This window comes from Amphiprion ocellaris, chromosome 24, assembly GCF_022539595.1.
Source record: "Amphiprion ocellaris isolate individual 3 ecotype Okinawa chromosome 24, ASM2253959v1, whole genome shotgun sequence".
NCBI classification, from domain to species: Eukaryota; Metazoa; Chordata; class Actinopteri; family Pomacentridae; genus Amphiprion; species Amphiprion ocellaris.
The window spans coordinates 13,641,908-13,667,280 of record NC_072789.1 but is presented as its reverse complement, the minus strand read 5'-3'; the positions used below and the strand labels follow the sequence as shown (position 1 = coordinate 13,667,280).

The window sequence follows — 25,373 nt, the reverse complement described above, 5'->3', positions numbered from 1 at the left end:
CTATAAAGTTTGTCTAAGGTGGCAGCTTGCGCTCATCTACTCAAGGAATCCACGCAAAATGTTGTGTTAATCCATCTCTGCACCGACTGCACCACATATGCAAAACAATCTGTTTTATGTGTAGCCTTGCCAATGCGTTTGGCAGACACTGACTGAGCATTTTTTTTATTGTGTTATTTCTGATAACTCATGTGGCTCTACTGGTTTAAATCCTGTGGCGTGACATTTACAGTACCCCTCCTTTTGTCTGGGATTTTACATGAAAGACAGATGGTGCTCACATGCAGCTTGCAGTAAACCGGTAAACTGTTGCAGTAAACTGTTGTTGGTTCTCTGAGGTGACAGTGGTTTCCAGTACATGTGTCTGTCAGTTGCAATGCAAAAAAATGGCACCAGAGACAATGATCACGTGCTGTCAAAGTCTGAATCATTAGTTTAAAAAAAAAGACCAAACTAAGAAGAAACCAAAATGGGCAATTCTAACATTCACACCTAAAATTGTAAATTAATGCAATAATGCAAAAATAAATTACATAGTCATCATACAATTGTTTAGGGATCCTTTCTCTGCTAGCATCAACATTTACAGAACCATTTGCCTTTTCTAAAACTGTAGATGAATAAGCTTTTGCGAGTTTTAGTGTTTAGGAGTTGGGCAGTGGCTGGTGTTAATTTACAAGGTCAAAAAAAGCATGTGGAATAGTTTATGTGTACTGGATAACTGCGGATTTTGTTTTTAGCTGCATCATGTGGCCAGCATGTTTTGAATTTCCAGGATCACACTGCACAGCACAAGTTTCCAATGAGCTGTGACGTTTGTGATGTGATGTGGACTGTGAGATTAAAAAAGTGGGGTAATTGAAGTGGTCTATGTAAGTCACTGTGCTGAATTGTTTTAAAATATTCTGTCTTTGTTGGTATGTACACATTCTCTATTTGCTTCATTTGTCATTTTGGGGAGATTATACAACTTTGTGGTCTGCTGTCATGTGGCACTGATTATCCAGCTTTTGCTCTTCTTTTTCCTTTTCTTTTTGTTCAGTTGGAAGAGATTTTTTAGTGACTTCTCATTTCTTCTGGATACATGTCAACATTTTCTTTTCATTTTAGCTATATTTTCTCAGAAGTCAATGTTTAATAGTGTACACTGTAAATTTTTTTTACAGTGTTAGAATCATAATTTACTTCTACAACTATGCAGCTAATTACTGTATAATTGATTACAGAATATGAAGCTTACTGTTTAACCCTATAACTGGACATCCCACTTATATACTGTATTTACATAATGGTGCCATTGTAATCTACACTAATTTTAAAAGTAGCATTTTCCCTTGAAAATGTATAAACACTACTGTAAAATGCAGACACATACTATAAACAGCAATGTCGCTTTAATATTTTGGATCCAGAATTGAGATCTACCTAGAAACCAAGGGAAAAATAGTTTAATTTAATGTTAAATTAAAAACAAACAAACAAACAAAAAACAACAAAAAAGTTCTTTTAAAGTCCTATTGCAAGTAATCTGTATAGTTCAATAATACTGGTTGCCTAAATCAAGTCTCTACTCTAAACAGTGCTTTGTGAAAATGTTTTGTTTAATTCACACATAATTCAGTTTTTACAAATGGCCATTCTTCTTTTTGGCTAGAAAAAAACATCAGATTTTACCATTTTTAAAGCATATTTTGGATAAACAGTACAACACTGTTAGAATTGGTCTGTATTTCCACAGTAATTTATTATACAGTCTAGATCTGTTACAGTCTAAGCGTAATATAAATTCAACAAAACACACACTATACTTTTTAGTGTACTGAAAGGTAGCTGTTTCTGAAAATAATTATAAATACAATGAGTATATAGTTAATCAACAAAGGTTCAGTTGTTTATGTTGAAAAAGTTAGGAAATATTTAAACAAGGACGAAATTAATGTAAACTTGTGGCTCATTTTAACTTACAGATTTTAATATAATGATAGTAACAGGTAAAAATACTTTATAAATAATGACTAGAGATTTATAGCTTCTTTTTAAAAACATTTATAGTAATTTGCAGTTTATGTTGATCTATCACGTGTCTCTGACGTGTACCAACATCCGCCGCGGACGTCACCGCTGCACCAAACATGGCGGCGTCCTGTGTGCGAACCGTGGGCTCGTTTCTTGGGAAATGTGGTAATTGCAGCTCGAGTTTAAACACAGTCACGTCGCAGTTAAGCCGGCAGGTAAATAATGTTTTTGTCTTTCATAAATTAACCAGTTCAAAGTTTTGAACTAACGTGGATGGATGCAAATTACCGACGAAGCCATACTACTGACGTCCTTGAGCTAGCATCCTCTTGCAGCGTTTGTTAGCCGAAGCTGATTGACGGCTCTTTAAAAAATAAGACAGCGTTTACGTCACATTTACTTTTGTCGTGACGTGGAGATATATGAGATGCGCTAATCTAAATGACTGAACACTTAACTAAAATTCGGCGTCTCAGGCGTGCTGCTCCGGGTATTTAGCAAGTTACCATTGTGTTGCATATCTTAAAGTGACAGCGCTTCTCCTCGACCTTAGGTGCTGAGCAGGCAAATATGTGTGAGCACTGCCCTCAAGAAGAATCTGGCGGCTGGAGGACCGGAGAAGTTCACAGTGGAGTTCATCCAGAAGCAGGTGGAGGAGTTTGACATCGGGAAACGACACCTGGCCAACATGATGGGAGAAGACCCCGAGAACTTCACCCAGGAGGACATAGATGTAAGTTAGGACACAGTGCTTAATGTGGGTTTCGAAACATTCAAGGACACCTTGCTAAATATTAGGCATAATAAGACAATAAATAAGCATCAAGACTACGATCAGAGTGGATATGACATGAGCTGGTTACAGCTGTGTTAGAATGGGTATGCTATTCAGTTGTGATGTTCAGTTGAGTCCAGCTGAAGGATGTGTAGCAGTTTCAAAGTTGTCATGCAGAGCAGCTGAAGGCAGCCATGGTGTTGACTCAAAACTTGGGACAAACAGCAGAGCAGCAGAAGAAGATCTTTCAGCATGGGCAGAGGTGTAGGGAGGATGGGATTTGAAGGTGAGCTGCAGAGCCTTGTAATGTATCTGTTGCTAAACAGGAAGCCAGTGGAGATGAGAAGTGAGGAAAGGTGTAATGTGGTCCAGTGATGATCCTAACAGCCGAATTATGAATGATTTGGATCTGATAAGATGTTTTTTGGAAACAACTTCACTGCAGCAATCAACGCAAGATGTGATCTGAGCATAAATAAAAACTTCCGTGCTGGGATGCTCAGGTAGTTCAACTGGTTGAGCGAGCGATAAATGTATGCAGGTGGCCTGGGTTCGATTCCAGCTCACGGCCCTTTACTGCATGTTTTCCCCTCCTGTCTGCCTCTTGACTGTGTCTATCAAATAAATATAAAGGCAAAAGAAAAAAGAAGAACTTCGGTGCTGTGTTGAGAGAGGAAGGATAAAGTTTAGAAATACTGTGAAAGTGAAAATAGGGAGTACATGAGTGCTATTGATGTGTGGACTAAAGGAGATTATACGACCCAGCATGACATCAAGAGTTTTGGTTTGGGAAAAAAGTGTGTACTGCATAGTCATCGATTTATACGGTGAATGGGTGGGTTTTGGTAAGTGTGCTCTTTGAGCCTAAGGAGAACTTCATTTGAATTTCCATTGAATTTGAGAAAGTTGTTTAGCGTAGGTATCGATAGGTATGGGTTTTAAGGGCCAATACAGATGCCGGTTATTGGTTGTCATGAAAGACCGATAACTGATATTTGGAACCGATATTACATGTAGTGTTGTAACAGCATGTGGTAGCAGGGAACTTGTCATTCATAACTAGGCTTCTTCATTAGTAATGGTAACTATAACTGGATCATCCAATAAGGTCCATCTTGTAAAGCACAATTAATTACTGTTTTCCACCCTTTATTTCAGGGTGATTTGTGAATTCTAACTTAGCAGCTAGCCACTGTGAGAGGAGCTAATTTCCTGGTTTGGCACAATGTCTTATGTTTCTTGTTCAGTTTTTGCAGTCTCTGCTTGAGAACCATTTCTGAGACAACAAAGTGACTACAGAGACAGAAAGAGATGCCTGCATCAGACCTGAAGTAGCATATGTAATTTATCAATAATCGGTTATTAAAAATACAGATATAGATAATCATAAAAATGCCATATATCAACCACAACAATTGGCCAGGCTGATAATCAGTCTGTCTCTAGTTTAGAGCTCCAAAATGGGTGATACTTTAGTAGTTTGAGGGTTAAATCATCCATCCATCCATCCATTATCTATACACCGCTTAATCCTCACTAGGGTCGCGGGGGGGGCTGGAGCCTATCCCAGCTGACTCGGGCGAAGGCAGGGGACACCCTAGACAGGTCGCCAGTCTGTCGCAGGGCTACATACAAAGACAAACAAGCACTCTCACATTCACACCTACGGGCAATTTAGAATAATCAATTAACCTCAGCATATTTTTGGACTGTGGGAGGAAGCCGGAGTACCCGGAGAGAACCCACGCATGCACAGGGAGAACATGCAAACTCCATGCAGAAAGATCCCGGGAAAGCCGGGACGTGAACCAGGGACCTTCTTGCTGCAAGGCGAAAGTGCTAACCACTACGCCACTGTGCAGCCCGGGTTAAATCATTTTTGGATTAATTCAGAATATTTCATTGTCCTTTGAAATCGATTTAAAATTCACAAGACAATCCCAAAACTAAAGGAAGTTGACCCGAGTGAGGCTGTATTGCTCAATTTATGAAATACTGAGTAGGAATAAGCATTAATAAGTTAAGGCATATGAATTAAGTTAAGCGTGTTTTGTAGATGTCAGGTGGTGCATACTAGTGATTCATTTCTGTGCTTGGATTCTTGAGGGAAATTTTCAGAGAAATATATCATTAATGTAATTTGGCTTGTAGCCCATGTGACAAAGGAAAGTTGTTACTACATGTTTTTGGAAATAGACAGCATGCATGCCAACAAAATGGGAAAAAATTAATAGCATTTGACTCACTAGTATCTTACATTTTGGTCTACAGTCATATCTCTCACTACTTTTTGTGTGTTTTGGAATATGGTGGAAGTTTATTGAGTAAAAGTTTTGGGTTAGACAGTTGTTTTGGATGACACCACTATGCTCTGAGATGATTATAAAAATAAAGCATTACCACAATGAAAGCAGGGTAAATTAATGAAACGCCCAATCATGAATGTTAACCACGTTTTGACAAAACGTTTATGGGAGCATAGGTTCAGTTTCTGCTGTTTGTAAGAGTCTTTCCTCTGAGTTTATTACATATCGGCAGCGTCACACAGCAGCAAGATCTATATGAAAGTGTAAAAATTGTGCACATTTTTGCACATCGATCAACAGCATTAACTTCTTCAGTTACTTGAATATCATGTGCTATATATCACTTGATGTACTTTTCAATCCCCATGTATGACAGCTATCTAATGGTTCTTTCCATCACTGTTGTGGATTTGTCTGAATGAAGCTGTGAGGAACTTTTGACATTAAAGTGACTAATCTCTGAATGAAAGAATGCCATCACTCGTTGTTTATGTCATGTCTGAGAAGGACTTCAATTTTTTTTAGATTTGCTGGCACTCTAAATGTTAATTTAAATTGTCAACAGACACTTTAATTGACATATTTAGCAGCCAAATGGTATGATATACACAGACACTTTAAATAATATTTTTTAGTTGAAAGGTCAAAGTTGCTCAGTTGAAAAGATAAACCCATGATATGTCATGTCTTTCTTATACTGTTCTTGTACTGTTGCTATGAAAACAACTCATGTAGTTGACAAAACCTGTAGTTTACTTTGACCCAGTCCTAAATGCACTGTCCTGCTGTCCAAACACCCACTAGAGCACTCAGTGTGCTTTGGTCCGCTGCTCAAAATGGTCCCCAGGAAACCTAGATTTTATTGCTGTTTGAGCAAAATTCTTTAAATCTAAATTTAAATATATACAACTGTTGAACCTTGTTTTGAAAATTAAACTAGATTTATGAGAGCCTGAGGACTAGCATATCGGTCCTTTCATGGTATTTGATGGCAGCAAGAAATGTAGGATTTTTTATGATTGCTGTTGTTGAGTAGAATTTGTTGCTGTTATTGCTGTAGTGGAAGAATGCCGACGTCCGACATCTGTTTAACTATTAAGCAGCGTAAATCATTTTATTGCCTTACTGTGCAGAAAAGGGAGCTCCAGAGCTGTTGTTGTTGCAGGAGTTTGTTTCCTGTTCAGTCTTTGAACAAGTGATTTGTTTAAAAAGTCTTCTCATCATCATCATTAGCATCAGTGGACTCCACAGACAGCAGGCAGGTGTGGCCACCTCTGGCTAATCCACTGCATCATTGATATTAGCGACGCCCTCAAACACACACCCGCATGCTTATTTGTGATTTTGGCAATACATTAGCCCTCGCCGCTCCAACCATTTAGCTCGATTTCCCACTTGTCCCTCGCCCGGTCCCCAGTGCCCCTCACAAATAATGAAGAGAGCTGTGGGCGCCAGGCTGTGAAAGCCAAAGCGACGGCTAGCAGCCCAAACTTAGATGTGTGGAAGGAAAGAGGAAAATTTGGGAGGACTGGAGAGGTGCGAAGTGGGGCAGCTGATAAATCCGTCCGCTCTGGTGTGGAGTCCAGACTCCTCAGGTGTGACGGTGATAAAGACCCAGGAAAAATCAAAAGGATGTTTACAGCCAGGGGGAGAAATTAACACTGCCCACAGACCCACAAAGACCCATAAACGTCTGGTGTGGCTATCGAAAACAAAACTGTGAAATATTTTGGACTCCTATCACCTGTTAAATTTTTAAATATATTTGAAAATACCTTTTTGTAAGAACTCATGGCCACACCGTCTGCTCACACACAGGTTGCCAACTGTTTGAGTCAAAGTTAGAGTAAAGTTATCTGCTTTTAAACTAGTGCTGAAACAGTTAGTTGAACAACAGTTGTCACACGATATCTTCCGATGATGATACCCCACATTTATGTGAATTGTGATGGGAATTTCTACTGTTGTCTGATATTTTTTGTAGGAAATGACTGATTCATTCATCAAACATGTACTTGAGATGTGGCTAATCATTATTTGAGGTCACTTATAAACTATCATCTGCCAAACTCAAAGGAGTGTGAGATCTGAATTGCTTGAATATATGTAGATTTTTTGTTGAATTGTTGAAGAATTCCCATCAAGGTGTTGTTTTCGAAGTGCTTGTTTATTCTGGACTGAATCCTGAAATGTTTGATTCATTAAATGAAAGAGTTTCTATTTTATGTAGTTCATTTTTATATGGTTATCTTCCTATTTTCAACTGTGGATTAGGCAAATCATTTATTTTGATTCTGGGAAACTGTGCTGGGTATTTCAGTTTATCATTTAATGTCAATAAAGATAACAATAACCATAATCCTTATCTTGTAAAGAACAGTAACATCTCTGTGAGACTAGAAATTAGGGATATAAGTACTGATTATGATTAGTATTTTGATTTATTAGTTAATTTTTTAATCTATAAAATCTCACAAGGTGGGTAAAACAAAATATATGTTTTGTCTGAGCAATAAGGCTGGACAATTTGGGGAAAATATTTATTTCCTTTTTTTTATTGTAATTTGATTTTCAATGTAATTTTGAAAGGCCAAGCTTCAGTTCAGTATTCAGTGTAACAGATTTAGTACGTGATGGAGCATTATGATAAGACACCATAAAAAGTGAGATCGTCACACAAGGAGAACGGCATGAAACAACGGTTTCAAATTGCAATTTTAGATCCATTGATCATTCAGGCCTACTGAGCAGAAGTCAAAAATCTTAGTGTAAGTTTTCTGTCGTGTAAAAGAAAGAAAAGCAGCAATTCTTCACATTCCTTAAGCTGGAACTTAAAAATATGTGGCTAATTTCTGTTAATTGTTTCAACATTAAAAAATAAGGTTTGTAGGTTTAAAAGAAGTTTACACAGCTTGATTTTTTTTTTTTATTGTCTGCTGTCCTGTTGTAGCTTGATCGTTTCCCTGTGTCGTTAAAATTTGTAAAATTTGACACCCTGCTGTGCTGTGACTCTGCTCACTTGTACAGGTGACAGCTAGACTGTCGCTTCTCCTCTTTCTTCCTCTGTCACTCTGTCGTCGCCCCTCAGGGATCTCTCCCATATTGTGTCAACTCTCTGGGGAGGTGTGTCTTCATCTGTTGCCTGCTTCTCTCTGCCTGTCTTTCCCTTTACCTCTCTCCTTTTCCCCCCATTTAACTTCCCCTCAGTTCCTCTTCCTGCCTCTCACGCCTTCACACACATATTTCCCTCGACCGGCCCTTTTCTTGCTGCTTTCCGTCGTTTTGACAACCTTAAAGGCAGCAACCTGCTCCCTCCATGCAGCACCTGCTGCCTCACTAATTGAACCAACACAGACAGGAGGAAAAAGAGGACGAGGAGTGGAGAGATGGCGGGATGGAGGAAGAGAGAGATGAACAGGCTGTCTTGATGAGTGTGGCGGGGCCAGCACACTTCTTGTCTGCCTCTCTTCTCTCACACACACATTTACAGTGCCATCTGTAGCCCTGTGTCGACAAACACACACACAGCAGAGGATGAACTTGGAGTGAACTGTTGGACGTCCACAGTGTCCTCTGCTCACTGTCAACAAAGCCAAAAACTTGTGCCTTTTTCTGCTTGTTTTCTCCTCTAACTCCACGGGAACACACACACACACACACACACACACACACACACACACACACACACACACACTAGCAGCTGCACAATCACTCACACCTCGCTCGCCTTTTCTTGAACCCGCAAGCAGCTTGTGCCCCTTCTTCTGTCACTTTCACCGCCGTTCCGTTGGTGTGACCTCTGTTGTTCGGACATTTCAGCGTTGTCACAATCTGCCATCATCTCTGAAACTGCCATCTCTTTTTGTTTATTAATTTTCCCCCCTCTCTCTCACCAACAGAGAAGCATCGCCTACCTCTTTCCCTCTGGCCTGTTTGAGAAGAAAGCTCGGCCTCTCATGAAGGTAAGGCTCTGAGTCCAAGCTTAACAGTTTGAAATGCGGGTTTCTTTACTGTCCTTTTTGCCAGTAACTTATGACTCTTTGCAACTATCTGAACTGTTTCATATTTGTCATATTTACTTTCATTTGTCCTGAAATCAGATGTGTTTAGTTTCTTTGGGCCAGTAAAAATCCCAGATCTGACCAGGAGGTAGATGTACACTACCAGTCAAAAGTTTGGACACTCCTTCTCATTCAATGTTTTTTTTAATTTATTTGTATTATTATCTACATTGTAGATTAATTCTGAAGGTTAACAATTTTTTCTTCACAACATAATTCCATATATATTCTTTTATAATTTTGATGTCTTCAGTCTTCATGTAGAAAATGGTTAAATAAAAGCCACTGAATGAGAAGATGTGTCCACACTTTTGACTGGTAATGTACATAAGGCATAATTTGCAGCCCTCCATTGTTGTGTTGCATTTGTGTCACACACAAATGACATTAAGGGACTTCCAGGCCGCCGTGCTATGATGACTCCACCCACAATGAGGTGGTACTCAATTGTAATGGAAACCGACCTAAACCGAGTTGGGTCGAGTAGAGTCAAGCCGAGTTGAGCTGAGTAGTGGAAAAGCGCCCATAGATACCTGCAGAGAGGTCAGAGGGGACAAAAAGCAACTTAATGTTATGCAATAGTGGCATAGAAGTGCAATGAGGAGGAAACAAACATGACAAAAAACTTGAAGAAGAAAGGAGAAAAATTAAGTCAAAAGAAATGTAAAACAGCAAACCCAATAAAACCAGGCAGCCAATCAATGTCAAACAGCAGGACGGTAAAAAGGAACTAAGAGTGGACACGATTAGGCAGCCTGAAGAAAAACTTAAAACAGGGGAAAAGTCTTTAAGTGTGATTGAAAATTGCAAATGGTGAGGCAGGTTTTAGTGTGGAATCTGGGTGCAGTAACTGAACAAGCCCAGTTTCCTTCGGTTTTGAGTAACCCAGTAATTGTCATGATGACCCGAGGGACAAACAGCTACTGCTTTCAGCCACAAGTAGTTTTCCACTGACAATTCAGAGAGAGTCAAGCAAAAGAACAAACAAAACTACAAGAAAGGAGTAACCTAACTTAACCTCGTCAAAAAGAAAGTAGAAATGACATTCTAATTTCTTTCCTCAAGTAAAAACAAGAGACAAAGTGCTGCCAACACCACTACAAAATACAATGTTTCCAAGAAGGTTATAGTATTTACAAGAGCTTAGGAAGAAGCGGATCACAATGTGCTGGTTGGTTGAAGTTAACAGGAGCCCTCACATTCTTCCTCAGTCACAAACTAATGTCACGCCTGCTTTACTTGACTTCACTCAAAATCTCGTATGTTTTCATTTCCAGCATCCTGAGGAAATATTTCCAAAGCAGAGAGGTATGTAATGCACTCCTGATTGTGTTTTTTACTGCTCTGAATGTTGCCAAAAATTGTGCAAACTACTCCACAGCTGATTTTCTTTCCTCTCCATGAAGCTGTCCAGTGGGGAGCAGACGGACGGCCTTTCCACTTCTTGTTTTACACTGGCAAACAGTCCTACTACTCCCTCATGCATGTGAGTACAGCAAGCAGGTGAAGCAGTAAGCAGTGCTGTCGGATTTTTTACCTTCATCCTGCTCGAATCTCTTCCTCACCTGCTCCCTCCCTGCCTCCCGCACCCTCGGGTCATATCCTATTCAGGCAGAGTGAGTTGAGAGAAGACAGCGCTGTCCCCGAGGAGAGGCAGCGTCAGATCCTCTTTTCCACACAGATGAATGGAGCCGGGGTGAGAGAGGTGGGAGATTAGAGGAAGGTGAGGCAGGGAAGCAGAGTCAGATGAGCAGGAGTGTGAGGTCAGAGGTGGTCCAGCTTAAAGAGCGAATCACTGGGGAGAACCTGCCTCTACCTGTGCTGCAGAGGTGGCCGACAGTAAGGTGGGGTTGCTCGTTTTTACCTGGTTCACCTTGTTTTCAGGCGTGTTGGGCTGATACTGTTGCAGGATTTCAGCTAATCACACATGGATCAATGCTCGTTGGTGTTCCATACAGGTGCAGCGTTTAATGATGATAAAGAAAATATATCATAGTCATACTATAGAAAAGGTTTTGGCGCTAAAGGTGAAGTGAGGATGCTTACAAATTCAAGCACAACAGCAGTAATAGTTTTTGTTTATCTCTTGTTTGCAGATGTTTTTTTTTTCTCAATTCAGTCTCTTCATGTGACAGCACACTGACACCATGAAGATGAGATCAGGGCTGTGTGGGTGCTACAACATCTGATGTAGAAATTCTACTTCTTATGTTTGAGATTAGTTGTACATGACTGAAAACATATTTACCCCCTTGTGATGCCTCTCACATTGAATTGTGGTCAATATATTTAGACTTTTTAGACAAGAATTTACCAAAAAAAAAAGACTCATGTCAAAGCGGAAGCAGATTTCTGTAATGTCGGTTAATTATGAATATTAAATACAGCATCTTGACACTGCAATTTTACCTCATTCTTCTTTGCAAAACTGTCAGATTGCACTAGGTGCATCCAGTGATATATAATATATAATATTGCACAAATAGCAGTCTAAAGATGAAATACGTTAAATTGACCAAATAACTTATAGCCCAAATGATTGATTATTTGTTAAACACTGAAAATTCTGTGTGATTGTAGACTATCTACTGCTTTACCAACATTAAGATAAAAATATGGCCACAGCAGTAATGGAGTTTAGTATTGTCTAGGTCTATGTGTGTCATTATTTATTTAACCTTTATGATTGATTCTCATTTTCAGTAACAAGGTGGCACACAGACAAGACCAACATTAGATCCTGGTCAGTCTGTTTCCATGTGGGGAATAATTTATAATTATATGTAATTAATTAGATTATATCAGTTGTTCCACATTAGCAAAATGCCGAATCACTCGCACTTTAGAGATGCTCATGTGGGTCCTGTTGCTGTCGGATGCTGCGGTATTTATTTAATGAATGAGGCCTAGAAACAGCTGGAAGCAGCAAACTAAACTTTAGTTCCTGATAATGTTTGATGTTATTATTATTGTCAAGTCTCATGAATCTGACCTGGTACAATCACTCTTCATCACAGAAAAGTTTAATTTTTATAGACATCTGAGCCTGTAATTGATGTAAAATTGTAGAGCAAAATAAATGACATGACTTTAAGTGAAAGGAGTGCATGTCTAAAAGGTGCTTAGTACTGAAGTAATAGAAATTTCAGTGATGAAGATCTCAAAACCTCAGCAAAACCATTTTCACAGATAGATAACAGTGGATGAAGTTCATTTTATGTTTATTAACCCTATGAGATCTTAACAGTTGCTGTAAATAAATCAGCTGAGTAGACCTGTCCCCCTCAAACTACACAGATCAATAAATAGTCAATACAGTGGAACGAAATACAAGAGAGTGGCTTTGATTACTGATCTGTCAGATATTTAGACTGTCAGGGCGGAAACATCTGTACGAAAGATATTTTAAGAATACTTCAGAAAGTTTTCATGTTGATAAATACTTCAAGAAATAAATGAATTCAAACTGTTTATGATCTGTAATCTGAATATATCCAGCCTCACATGTTTACCTTAACAGAATCAACCAGAAAAAATCTTTAGCTCTCGACTAAATACAAAGTTTCTATTAAATGTCATATTGTTGGACCAACGTTTAAACCAATCAGCTGTTATATCAGGTGAGAGCAGGCTTTTTCAATCATGCCCTGAGGCTGGAAAGAAGCTGCAGCCACCTTGATCTCACAATGTTAACTTTTCCAATCATACTGTGATGTCAGAGCAAGTCAGGTTGAAGTCAGACATGAATCTAACCAGGGAGCATTGTACGGTAGAGGTGTGACAAGACTGTACGAGGTAAACAACAACAAAACAGCTGTTCAAGGTGGAGATCCCTATAATTTTCTGATTTTAAAAAAAGAAAAACATATTTAGAGTTAAGCTGGAGAAAAAGGTTTTGTGTCCAAGGTGTGGCACGTCTGGCTTGTCAGGCTTTGTCCCGCCACGGGGAGCAACTCCTCCGTGAGGATTTGGAGGGAAGCGGGGCGTGGCAGAGCAGGTCGGCTAAGGGAGGGGGGCAGCCGATTCCCTGAGGGAGGCCTGGGGAGCAAGTAAAACGTTCACACTGCTCCTTACCTCTGAGCAAACCTACCTCTATTCTCTTTTAACACTCTCAACTGTCTCCTTCCAGTGTTCCCTTGACCTTGTTCAAAGACGTTTCATACACAAGAGGCGTGTGTCTGTATCTATAACACTGAATACTGGTGCAAGCTCACACTTCTCTCACACACACATACACACAAATGCACGCTATTGTGCCCTGCAGCCACAATCTGCACCCCCTGCTGTTGGTTTAAATAGGTATGTCAGACATGTCTGAGAGCTCGTGCTGCCTGTCTGCATGATTGCAGGCTCAATCACTCTCCTTCACCTTCGTATTTTGCCTCTCGTCTTGCTTCTGTTTTTCATCGTTCCATCGTTCACTCTTTCCCATCCTGTGTCCATTCCAAGATTTTTTTTTCCTTCTTTATTTTTCGCCGTTATCACCAGCCGTCTCTCACATGCTCACCTCTGGAGTGTTGCCAGGAGGGGGCAGCGGCGTGTAAAGCAGCCTTCCTGCTCGGCTGCTTTCCTCTTGGCTGTTGTTGGGCTCAGCCAGCGTGGTACATTAACCTGCTCACTGCTCCGCCGAGCCCTTTATGGCCACAACCCTGGGGAACCTGAAAACACACCTTCTTCTTTCACATTAGCCTCATCGAAACCTGCAAGCCAAATCCACAGGCGCCACTTTCTCATTGCCTTTTGGTTAAATTAGTCCACTGTTAGTACTTGAGGGTATTCCTCTTCCTCTAATAGCTAAAGCTCTGAACCTGAGGGTCTCGTCTTGCATATAAAGACCACTTATTGAATAGAAAGAGTGGCGCTCTGGCTGTCTGTCTCTGTAACAGCCTCGACTTAAATGTATCCAGATACCGGCCCTCTCCTCTCCTTTCATCCCACCAATCCATGCGAATTATTCCTCGCCATTGTAGAACCCAATGTTTGCAAACGTGTAACTCAAGCCCCTTATCCAAGCCTCCCTCCTCTCCCACTGCCTTCTTTTTTCTGATTTTCTATTACGCTTTTTTTTTTTTTTTTTTTGGCAAAGGAAATTGGGTTTTGCTTGATGTTTGCTTCTTTTTTTTGTGCCCCTCTCCGCCTCCTCCCGCACCCCCTCTGTGGCTGGTCAGAGTGGCAGAGGATTAGGCACACTCTATCAAGAAGGAATTAAACAAACATCTGGTGAATAATTGACGGGGAAATGAGTTCTCACCCAGGCGCTGGGTGGCTGAGGTGGGGGTGCCTGCCTTCGGGGACGTGACCAGCATGCCCACCCTCTCCCCGATTTTCTGTCTGTCTGTGCCCATCGCCATGACACACTCCCCCCAGGTTATCCTCAATACGACGTTGATCTAGTGATGAGGGAGCCCCCAAACTGTCCTGTCATTTATTTAATTTCATTTGTGTGCTCCAGCAGGTTCCCTTCCAGCTTCGCTTGAGGCCAAACACATATACAGCACAGGTGCCTGGGTCAGATCAGAACAGAATATATGAATTATGATACATGAATTAATCTGATAAATTCATATAAGCCAGCTCTATAGTATTTTTCCAAACATTACTGCAAAAATGAAATGAAAACTAACATCAGTGAAGTCTTTGGATTTTTATAATGTTTAGCAACACGACATACCATATGTTATTGGAGGAGCAAAAATAAACACTCAATGATTAAACTTCAGAACCATAAAATTTGCAGCAGATTGGAAAGGTGTGCTATCTTTTAAAAATTTGCAAAATTGCACTTTTTATCATAGCGAGAAACTGTAAAAACAGAAATAATTGCCAGATTTTCAACTTTCTAATGGTCCTTGAACTACTCACTTGCGACATGTCATTCCACTGAAAAATTGTATCAAATCGAATCTTAAAGTTATCACGTTTCATCAGAATCATGTTAATCTACATGTTAATTTAAAAATTTGCCAAAAGTAAGCCATTTGCACTGAGATTCTGGAAATAGTCACAAAATTATGTGCTATAAAGAGGCCTTGAATGACAAATCAACTGTTAAGCTGAACTGCAGGCTGTGTTTTCACAGAGCAGATAGGAGACAAGTATGAAAACAAACAAAAAATGTAGTTAAATTATCTGAAGTGCATAGAATCTTCAAGGGTTGCAGTGTTTTTTAACTTTAGTAAAATAATTAAAGAAATTTGAGTTTTTTAGGATCTACAGCTTTATAACTTACTCTGCACAGAAGACATTTTGACTTCTAGCTATCTGTGCTGTTTCCAAAAGGTGCAGGACTTTATATTGTGGTGAAAAATGTCCATCTTTATTTTCCCAGCTTTTGGGACAATGCTAGAAAATAACAATTGCGCACAAGAATATTTCAGGGTTGTGTCAAGTAATATAGTAGAAACTTTTTTTTCTCTTTCTCATAAATTTTGATAATATTGTCTACATTATTTATGTAAATCCACTTAATATTTTTAAAAATTTACAGATGAATGGAGGTTAAAAAAAGTGTCTTGGCTTCTTTGATAAATTCAAATATGTCAGCTTCACAAGATGTTTGGAGGAAGTAGCTAGAGCTGCCAGTTAATGATTAATTAAATCACTGATTAGCTGTTCAGTTGAGAAAAAGTGAAACAATTGAGAAAAATGTGCTCCAAAATGCCGCACACCAAATGTAAATGCATTTATTATTTAGCACAACGGTGAAGAAACCTTCAGCTGGATTTTTAAATCAGTGCAATCCTAAATGTGACTCTGAAGGGCCACTCATGGAAGATTTCCACCTCACAAGGCACAGTGCCAATTTAGACAGGGCTACCACCCAGCCCACGGATGGCTAGCTCGTTCTGCATGGCAGCTTCTTCTATGGGTGGGAGGGAGGGGAGAGAGAGGGGTGCTCACCCCCAATCCTGTTTTCTCACCTCGATATGATTATAGAAATATGCCTTTTCTGCTTGTGTGTATTCTAAGTGTTTGCTTTTGCATTTTAAAGTCATCAAATGCTGAATATTACTGTTGCTGGTGTATTTTAGAAATTGTACAGCAAAATCCTGAACATAGAGAAGCACCAAGACCGTATGAGAGCCAAAGGACTCTTCTCCCAGGACACTAAGGAGATGTAAGAGTGCAAAAGGAAATCTTTATTACGACAAAACAAACTGTGTATCCACATTTTCTTTCTTATTTTGGCATTGGTTCTACATAAACTTGTTTTTGGAATATGTTTTCTGTCGCCATTAGCGCTCTTGACACAAGCAGGTGGCTCACAAAGGAGGAACTCGAGGTGTTATTGGTGGAGACCATCTCTTCAAATAATGTAAGTGCAACCTGTCATTTCTTCAGTCCTCACCTTCCACTCCCTTATCCTCCAATAATACTAATTAAAATCACTAATGAATAGGATTTCCTCTCTGCACCTCCTCTGTGTCCAGGAGTTCAGCAGAATCTGACTCCTGTGTGTTCCTTTCTTCAGTACGATCGTTTCATCCAGCTGATGGAGCGTCTCCTGTCCATGCCCTACTGCAACATGGAGGAGGAGTTTGTCCTGCATTACCGTCGGCCGCTGGAGGCTCGGTCCAAGAAGCAGATGGTGCCGGTGCCGGAGAGGGATGACAAAGGCGTGGCCTTTAGCACTTCAGATGGTAGGTTCACAACAGCGGTGCGATTATTCTCAAATACACTCAATTTACAAGCCATATTGTATGATGCCACTAGATAATAGACTATATTGGTCACTTTCCTAAAATAATAGTCTAAGTAATTTTTTTGACAAAAGTTGAGAAAAATGTGCTCCAAAATGCCGCACACCAAATGTAAATGCATTTATTATTTAGCACAACGGTGAAGAAACCTTCAGCTGGATTTTTAAATCAGTGCAATCCTAAATGTGACTCTGAAGGGCCACTCATGGAAGATTTCCACCTCACAAGGCACAGTGCCAATTTAGACAGGGCTACCACCCAGCCCACGGATGGCTAGCTCACTCTGCATGGCAGCTTCTTCTATGGGTGGGAGGGAGGGGAGAGAGAGGGGTGCTCACCCCCAATCCTGTTTTCCCGCCTCGATATGATTATAGAAATATGCCTTTTCTGCTTGTGTGTATTCTAAGTGTTTGCTTTTGCATTTTAAAGTCATCAAATGCTGAATATTACTGTTGCTGGTGTATTTTAGAAATTGTACAGCAAAATCCTGAACATAGAGAAGCACCAAGACCGTATGAGAGCCAAAGGACTCTTCTCCCAGGACACTAAGGAGATGTAAGAGTGCAAAAGGAAATCTTTATTACGACAAAACAAACTGTGTATCCACATTTTCTTTCTTATTTTGGCATTGGTTCTACATAAACTTGTTTTTGGAATATGTTTTCTGTCGCCATTAGCTCTCTTGACACAAGCAGGTGGCTCACAAAGGAGGAACTCGAGGTGTTATTGGTGGAGACCATCTCTTCAAATAATGTAAGTGCAACCTGTCATTTCTTCAGTCCTCACCTTCCACTCCCTTATCCTCCAATAATACTAATTAAAATCACTGATGAATAGGATTTCCTCTCTGCACCTCCTCTGTGTCCAGGAGTTCAGCAGAATCTGACTCCTGTGTGTTCCTTTCTTCAGTACGATCGTTTCATCCAGCTGATGGAGCGTCTCCTGTCCATGCCCTACTGCAACATGGAGGAGGAGTTTGTCCTGCATTACCGTCGGCCGCTGGAGGCTCGGTCCAAGAAGCAGATGGTGCCGGTGCCGGAGAGGGATGACAAAGGCGTGGCCTTTAGCACTTCAGATGGTAGGTTCACAACAGCGGTGCGATTATTCTCAAATACACTCAATTTACAAGCCATATTGTATGATGCCACTAGATAATAGACTATATTGGTCATTTTCCTAAAATAATAGTCTAAGTAATTTTTTTGACAAAAGTTATAGATAGATAGATAGATAGATAGATAGATAGATAGATAGATAGATAGATAGATAGATAGATAGATAGATAGATAGATAGATAGATAGATAGATAGATAGATAGATAGATAGATAGATACTGAAAAAAATTACTTTGGCCAATATTTTCTGAGGGTGTCGGTATAAAAGATGGATGTAGCCTCCTTTAAAAGGAGAAACCAATGAGGACGTGACTTAAACCTGCATTCTTTCTAAACACAAGCAGGGGGCGACTATTCTGGTTGAGTTATGGCCTCAGTAGACATTTTCTTAATGAATTTATCGCCCCAATCACTAGCTTCAAGTCTCTTTTTGCACGAAAGGAAGTCAATTTATGAATGATGGTCTGATTTAGAGTAAAATAAAGTAGAGTAGGCTTTAAGGCTTGGCCACTGTGTTTGTCAGGTTGCTACTGTATAAACATGTGTTGTGTCCTCAAGTTCTCCATCAGATCCACTGCTCACTCGCCATTTCTGGCTCCATAATACCAAGACGGGCAACAAATTCTTGACCTGAGGCTTCAAGAACAGTAGTTCACAAACCACTGGGTGATGTCACTGTGGCTATATCCATCTATTATGTAAATGAAATGTCCTAGATTTACCTCAATAAATAGTTGCCTGAAGAATGGGAATCTACAGGGACAATAGAGTATAATAGAACCTCTTTATTGCCATTGTGATTTACAGTGAAAGTGGTCTACCTCAGTTCCTTTATTAGCTTTTTTTCCCCTCTTGTGTCACATGTTTACTCACTTAGGGCATTGTTCCCTGCAATCTAAAGTCCTGCATCTCTGTGGATACAGCACAACCAGGGCTCAGAACTCAAAAATATCTTCTGTGCACTTTAAGTGCCATAAATTATAAAAGACAAAACAGACAAAGTAAATCTATTTATTTATTTATTTTCAAACAATTGGTATAACCTTGAATCAGCATATACAACATATTTCCAGGAGTCCACTGATATTACCAAAACTGGAAAGAAAAAAAAAAAGGTGGCTCCACATACTATTTGCTTATATTTTGAATTTGCTTCAATAGAGCCTGAAGCTCAACTGGAAAAATCCAGAATTTTTATTTAATTACAGCTGAGTCACTCCTGGCTTCACAGTTGTGTTGTGAAGTGCAGAAATGTTAGTTGTTCGAATAATCTGGTGAGCGCATACTGACCGTTTTTGTGGAATTGTTTGAGTGAGACATGTAGAATAGTGAAAAATCATTTTGAGGAATTATCACGATTTGAAGCTTGAATTTGGATCATTGTCCTGGTAGAGCAGCATGTGACAGATGAATTCTTGAAAAACCATCAGAATGTTGATACTCTGATGAATCTTTCTGTTTCTACAGTTTTTAAAGAATTAGAAGAAGATAAATGGTGTAATTTAGGCTATTTTTATTTCCTGTCATGTTTCGAGAAGCAAATGAACCTAAATGTGTCTCAGAAACTTTGTACTTACTATACTATACTATAGAGCAGTGTTATTAAGTTGATAGAAATGATGGTGAATTAGACAAAAAATAGAAGTTCAGTTCCTGAAATTATGATTTTCTCACTTTCTGCAGCTCAGAGGCATCCAAATTCAAGCTTAAACATAAGACATTTAAATAATGTTTCTATTAAAGGGAAATTACACATATTATTGTTCAATCTCAGGTCGGAGGAAGACGTCTAACTCATCAGTTGTACTTCGAGACTGTGGCTCCGGTCGCATCACCGTCAACGGCCAAGAATACCTCCACTACTTCCCCGTGCTACAAGACAGGTAGGAGAGCTGCATAAGTGTTTCCACTGTGAACAAATAAAGCTTTCCATATCACAGGCTCTCTGCTGCTTCATTCATAGATACCACTTTCCTTAAAATGCAAGACATGATGTGTTTTACTCTCCACACACACCCCCCCAAAAAAATTAAAAAAGCAGCTTTTTCGCTCTTCACAGCATCGCCTCGTTTTTTATTTATCTCCTTGTAGTAAGTTAATTACACAGTTGAGTGACTGTGTCAGTGTGTGTGAGGCTGCAGTGTGTGTATGTCCAGAGCTGGTGTTGTCACACCGTGTGAGGATGGGCTGTAATTGGAGCAGAGAGGTGACAATTGACTTTGTCAGCAGCCATAGGCCATTCAGCCTGAGACGCCATCCAGAACACAGACACTTTCTTCTCCACACACACACAACCTCATCCTATTCCTGCTGAGTCAGAAGTCACTCTGTAATATGTGGTGGTGAGATTGTAAAAGAAAGCTTTTCACAGCGCTGGGATCCTCTATGCTTGTCTGAAAAGTCACCCAACCAGACATTAAATTAGCTAAGCCTCCGCCGTTGATACCACTATCTGTTAAATAGCACACGCTCCTGCTCTGCCTATTCAACCACATTTCATTCTTTCACCTCCAGTTTTTTTATTTTTTTTTATCTCTTGGTCATTTTCTCCTTCACTCTCACCCATCCTGTCTTTTTATACCCCTCCACTGTCAGAGAGCAGCTGATGTTCCCGCTTCAGTTCATGGGTTTGCTGGGGCGCTTCGACCTGCAGTGCACCGTGAGCGGCGGCGGCAGGTCGAGCCAGGCGGGGGCGCTGCGTCTCGCCATTTCCCGGGCTCTGCTCAGCTTCCTGTCTGAGGGAGAGCAGGAGACAATGAGACAAGGTGGGTAGATTTACCTCTCAGCTTATGACTTTGTGTTCTACAGTTTTAACAGCTTTAATGTTTCTTTTGTCATTTTTCTTTGAAAGCGCTTTGCCAAAAAACTAAAATTCATCATTATTATTGTTCCCATTGTTTTCCCTACCATGAATATTTAAATCAACTTATTACCTTTCCAGTAAGTAAGTTTAGGCTGTGGTGTGAAAGTCAAGTTGTAAACTTAACCCTCTGAACCCTAGGCAGTTTCCCTCTCTTTTTATTTTATTTCCTGTCTCCTGTCAAATTTTTACTCACTATAGGTTATTTTTTTGGTTCAGTATGAACCAAAACAAATAACCTATAAATAACCTTTATGGAAACAGCACTGCTAAAAGTAGAAAGACCTTGAAAATCTCTTTTGTGCAGTATTCTAAATTGAAAAAATGGTAACTCTACATACTGTAGATATTTAATTATATACATTTTTGATTTGTTTCCATGTGTGTGCCCGATCTGCTATGTGGAAACACAGTCTGCAGTTCAGCTGAAAAGTCCCAAAATTTTCGTCAAGTGACTGTTGATCACAGCTGAGGCGCTAATGGCTTGTGTGTTTTTAAATGAGTAATGTAAAGTAATGTTGTTTAAATATTTAAATATCACAATTTTAAACTTGGATGCTTCCACATTGAGCTGTACCTCATAGATTAGTACTTCAAGGACTGATGAAAAGATAAAAATCCAATGCTTCTTTCTTTATTTTCAGTTTCTGGCTCTGATAGATGATATCTAAATTTTTGTCAGGGCTTTAAAGAGCAGCTGGCAGGTTGGTGAATGATGTAAATGAAAGTGTAGTATAATGAAACAGAAACCAGATTTTATTTTTTCTTTGCACTACAAGGATTTTTTTGTAAAGGTGTTTTAAAGTCACCTCAATAAACGCAACTTGGTGAAGACATCACAAAAATGAGTGCTAGGTCCAGTTTACCTAAAGGATCAAAGCAGCAAGTTTGACACATTGACAAAGAGGTTAAAATTTATTTTCTTTCCTCGATGATAAGACCACAGGTTCATAATTCTGAGCCTGCTGAGTGTTACAGAGACCAGGAGCAGACAGGAATTAAGAGAAGATACCTTCATCATTGAGAAATTATTTAGTGAGGAGAAGCAGTGGAGAGCAGGGCAGATATCTAGGTAAGTGATATAACATCAGTAACATCAGCCAACGCTGGGTTACATCTCAGTGCTGTTAAGTTCATATCAGAATATTACAAAGCTAGTATTGCTTGTTTATATCTCCAGAATTGATATTTATCGGAACAGAAACTTATGTTTAAGAATCAGCTGGTATCAGTCTCTTCCATTTATTTCTGGCATTATGGAAGTGAGAAGGCGGAGATCTTTTTTTTAGGTCTATTCTTTGCAGTTTATTTCTCATTCGAGTTATTGTTGGATTGTTGATAATATTACTGCATTATGACAAATTTAGGGAGGATAATCCTGCAGCTAAAGCACATTTTTAGGATTTTAAATGCGATGATGATTGTACAACATCAAGAGAACCACGGGGAACATTTGCCTCACAAGTAATGTACAACACAAAGACAGATTGAGATGCAGTTGTCAGTGTTTTGTCTGATTTTTTTAATGATTTTTCCTTCTAGCTGGTCTGCTGACCCCTGACCCCAGAGTGAGGGAAAGGAAGAAGCCGGGCCAAGAGGGAGCACGAAGGAAATTCACCTGGAAGAAACGCTGAGGAGGAGAATATTCTCACCTGAATTCAAATATTCTCTTCTGGTCTCCATTTGCTCCCTTTTAAAGCTGCCTGTTTGTTGCTCCAGAGGCCTGTCACTTGTGTCTTCTTTAGTTTATTGAAACTCTTGAAACCAAATGAATGCTGTGTATTTTCACATGGCCACTGTTTACAAGCTGCAGTGAGCCCCTTCAGCCACCAGAGGGAAGTGTGTCATCAGGAATGAAGAAATTATACTGTTTATCTCTATTATCAATAAATAAAAGGTTTTCATATAAAAAGAATGTTTTTTTGTTGTAATGTTGACTATTGTATAGCATATTTTTTAAACATTCTTAGATATCACTGTTGGAGTTGAACTGAATAGGGTAAAATTTTTAAATATGCAAATTAGGTATTACCTATCGAAATGTGTGCTCATATGAATTCTTTTCCAAAACAGAAATCTGAACATCAGATGAAGCCACCTTCAGAATTCTTGTTTTATTTTGTCACATATTACTGTCAAAATCTTTTTATACGGGCGATTTTGGATTATTGTTTTCTGTTACCCCATAAATTAGAAAATACTGTCAATAGTCAGAAAAGAGAAAAAAAAAGGTTTTAACCATGTTTTTAGGAATAAAATGTTTTATAAACCAGGCTATGAATGAAAAATTAATAAACCCCTCTGTAAAAGAAAACTTCAGAATATAGATATGAATAAAAGTACATTGTTGGAATGGTGTATTTAAGCACTACTGAAGGAGAAGGAGATTTTTGGCCTACAACAGCCTAAAGATATTTATTAACAACACTCAATACTTAATCAAGGCATTTTATGGAGGCAAAGTAGTCCAATCTCTCAAAATTGACCAGTGCATGAAAAAAAAAAGTTTTTGCCTATAGCTATTCACCTAAAACTTTAAAAAATATGGAGCATAAATCCTCATTTACAACAATAGCTAGAATAAATACAACAATGTGTTGAGAGAAATAAGTTGATTATTTACTGAAGTTCCCAAGGATCTTTGCAAGGCATTCAGAGAGAATTTAAAGATCGCTATTCTGTATATATGTTGAGTTTGGGTGTGACAGAAGTATCCTTCCAGGCTTCAAGAAGTTTTAAAAGTGAAACGTTAAAAATGTCTGTTACGAAGCTGCTTCTAATATTCAAATGACAGAAACTTTTCTTATCAAAATCCACACCACCAGTATAGAGCTTAATATGTTTTCATAACAGCTGAGTTACACCCACTAACCAGAGTTATGTGACGATCGGCGTTGGTTTGTCTGTCTGTCTCTCTGTCAGCAACATTACTCAAAAATGTATGAATGAATTTGGATGAAATTTTCAGGGAAGGTCAGAAATGACACAAGGACCAATTGATTAGATTCTGGCAGTGATGCGACTTATAGTCTGGATCCATGAATGTTTTAAAGATGCCAGCCATCGGAAATGATATGACTGAGCAGCCTTGACAGAGTACTGCACTCTGTGTGCTTCTCTAGTTTAAAAACTCAAGGCTGGATGGATATACTGTGATGTCTCCACTAGGTGGGTGTCCTGAGCAGAACAAAGATACTTTTACCCGTGTCTTACATGTACTCATATTACTCAAACTGTAGTCATCAGCTAAAAGCATAATTTAAGCAATCATTCCAGATTTTAAGCAACTGAGGGTTACATAAAAAGATATACTGTGTTTTGTGCTGTTCTTTTGTGGGGCAATCTTGCCTGCAGACGCAAACAATGTGAGTCACCAAAAAAAGGACTATTTGGCCAACTTGTGTGTTTCTCAGTCACCCAGTTTATCGTAATCCTCTGAGCTTCAGAAGAAGGCAACTGGACGTTCTGGAGGATTGATCCAAGAAGCTTTATTTCTAGGGGCCCCTGCTTTCTCTCTGTTTGCTTAGTCTTTCCCAAATCTAAATAGCATATAAGCAGAAAAAAAAATACTATTTTGTTGTTACTACCTAATACTATGAATGTCATTCCTGGACAGCTGAGTAAGCAAATCGAGCACACCTCAACTGGGTAAGCAAATCGAGCGCACCTTCTCTCGGGTCTAAGGTAGAGGCATTAGAGGAGCAAAAGCGACACGATGGACAGGGACAGTGTGATAGAATTTTATTTTAGGCTGGGAATGAGCTACAAAGACATTCTGAAAAGCCTAGCATTGCAAGGGACCATCATTACTGAGAGACATTTGAACAGGATATTGAGAGTAGGGTTGCCACTAGGGTTGCCACCCGTCCCTTAAAATACGGAGACGTCCCTTATTTGACAATTAATTGTTGCGTCCCGTATTGATTCAAGTTGTTCCGTATTTTCATAAATGCCCCGTACACATTTGTCACACACTCATCAAAACTGCATAATGAATAAAATAAAACACAGGAAATATTAAGGGCAGCCATTTTCCTCTTCGTAGGACCCATGTAGCGAGGACCCGATGCCAGGTCCAGTGGACAGACTTCAGACGTCTCTGGGTGTCCGGTCCTGTCCGGTCCTGTCTCTGGTTGCCAGGTTACAGACGCTGCTGCACCCGCACGTTTAAGAATGTCTACACCTGAAACTCCACCACGTCTAAAGAAGCAAAAACGTTTGCAAATGGACAGACTGGAGTGGGAAGAGTGGAACCCCTGGCAATGGGTACAAGGCAAACTGTGTATTCTGTTGCTCATGGACTGGCTGAAGTAAGGCAGCATCAGGAGACAAACATGAAGGAAATATGAGAACAGAGAGAACCCAACCAGCAGGTCACAGTTTATCATCTAATCATCTCCTGAAGTCGATATGGTAAGTGGACATCATGATGAGATCACCTAGATTTCCTATAGTATATGGCTGTGAATTTACCAGAGGATGCTTATAATAATGCTGATGTGGCCGTAGACTACACTATTTTAGTGACTCAGTAAATGCC

At 39.6% G+C, this 25,373-nt stretch overlaps 1 protein-coding gene across 1 annotated transcript; it reads left to right on the top strand.

Moving 5' to 3' along the window:
* The first annotated feature begins 2,090 nt into the window (after positions 1–2,090).
* Positions 2,091–22,748, top strand: mrps9 (mitochondrial ribosomal protein S9). The gene is made up of 11 exons (XM_023290214.3): positions 2,091–2,231; positions 2,570–2,749; positions 8,997–9,059; positions 10,436–10,466; positions 10,565–10,644; positions 16,190–16,275; positions 16,398–16,473; positions 16,630–16,798; positions 19,748–19,856; positions 20,569–20,738; positions 22,376–22,748. Exons 1-11 carry the CDS (start codon positions 2,133–2,135, stop codon positions 22,465–22,467), a joined length of 1,155 nt encoding a protein of 384 aa, XP_023145982.2. The 5' UTR covers positions 2,091–2,132; the 3' UTR covers positions 22,468–22,748.
* The last annotated feature ends 2,625 nt before the right edge of the window (positions 22,749–25,373 follow it).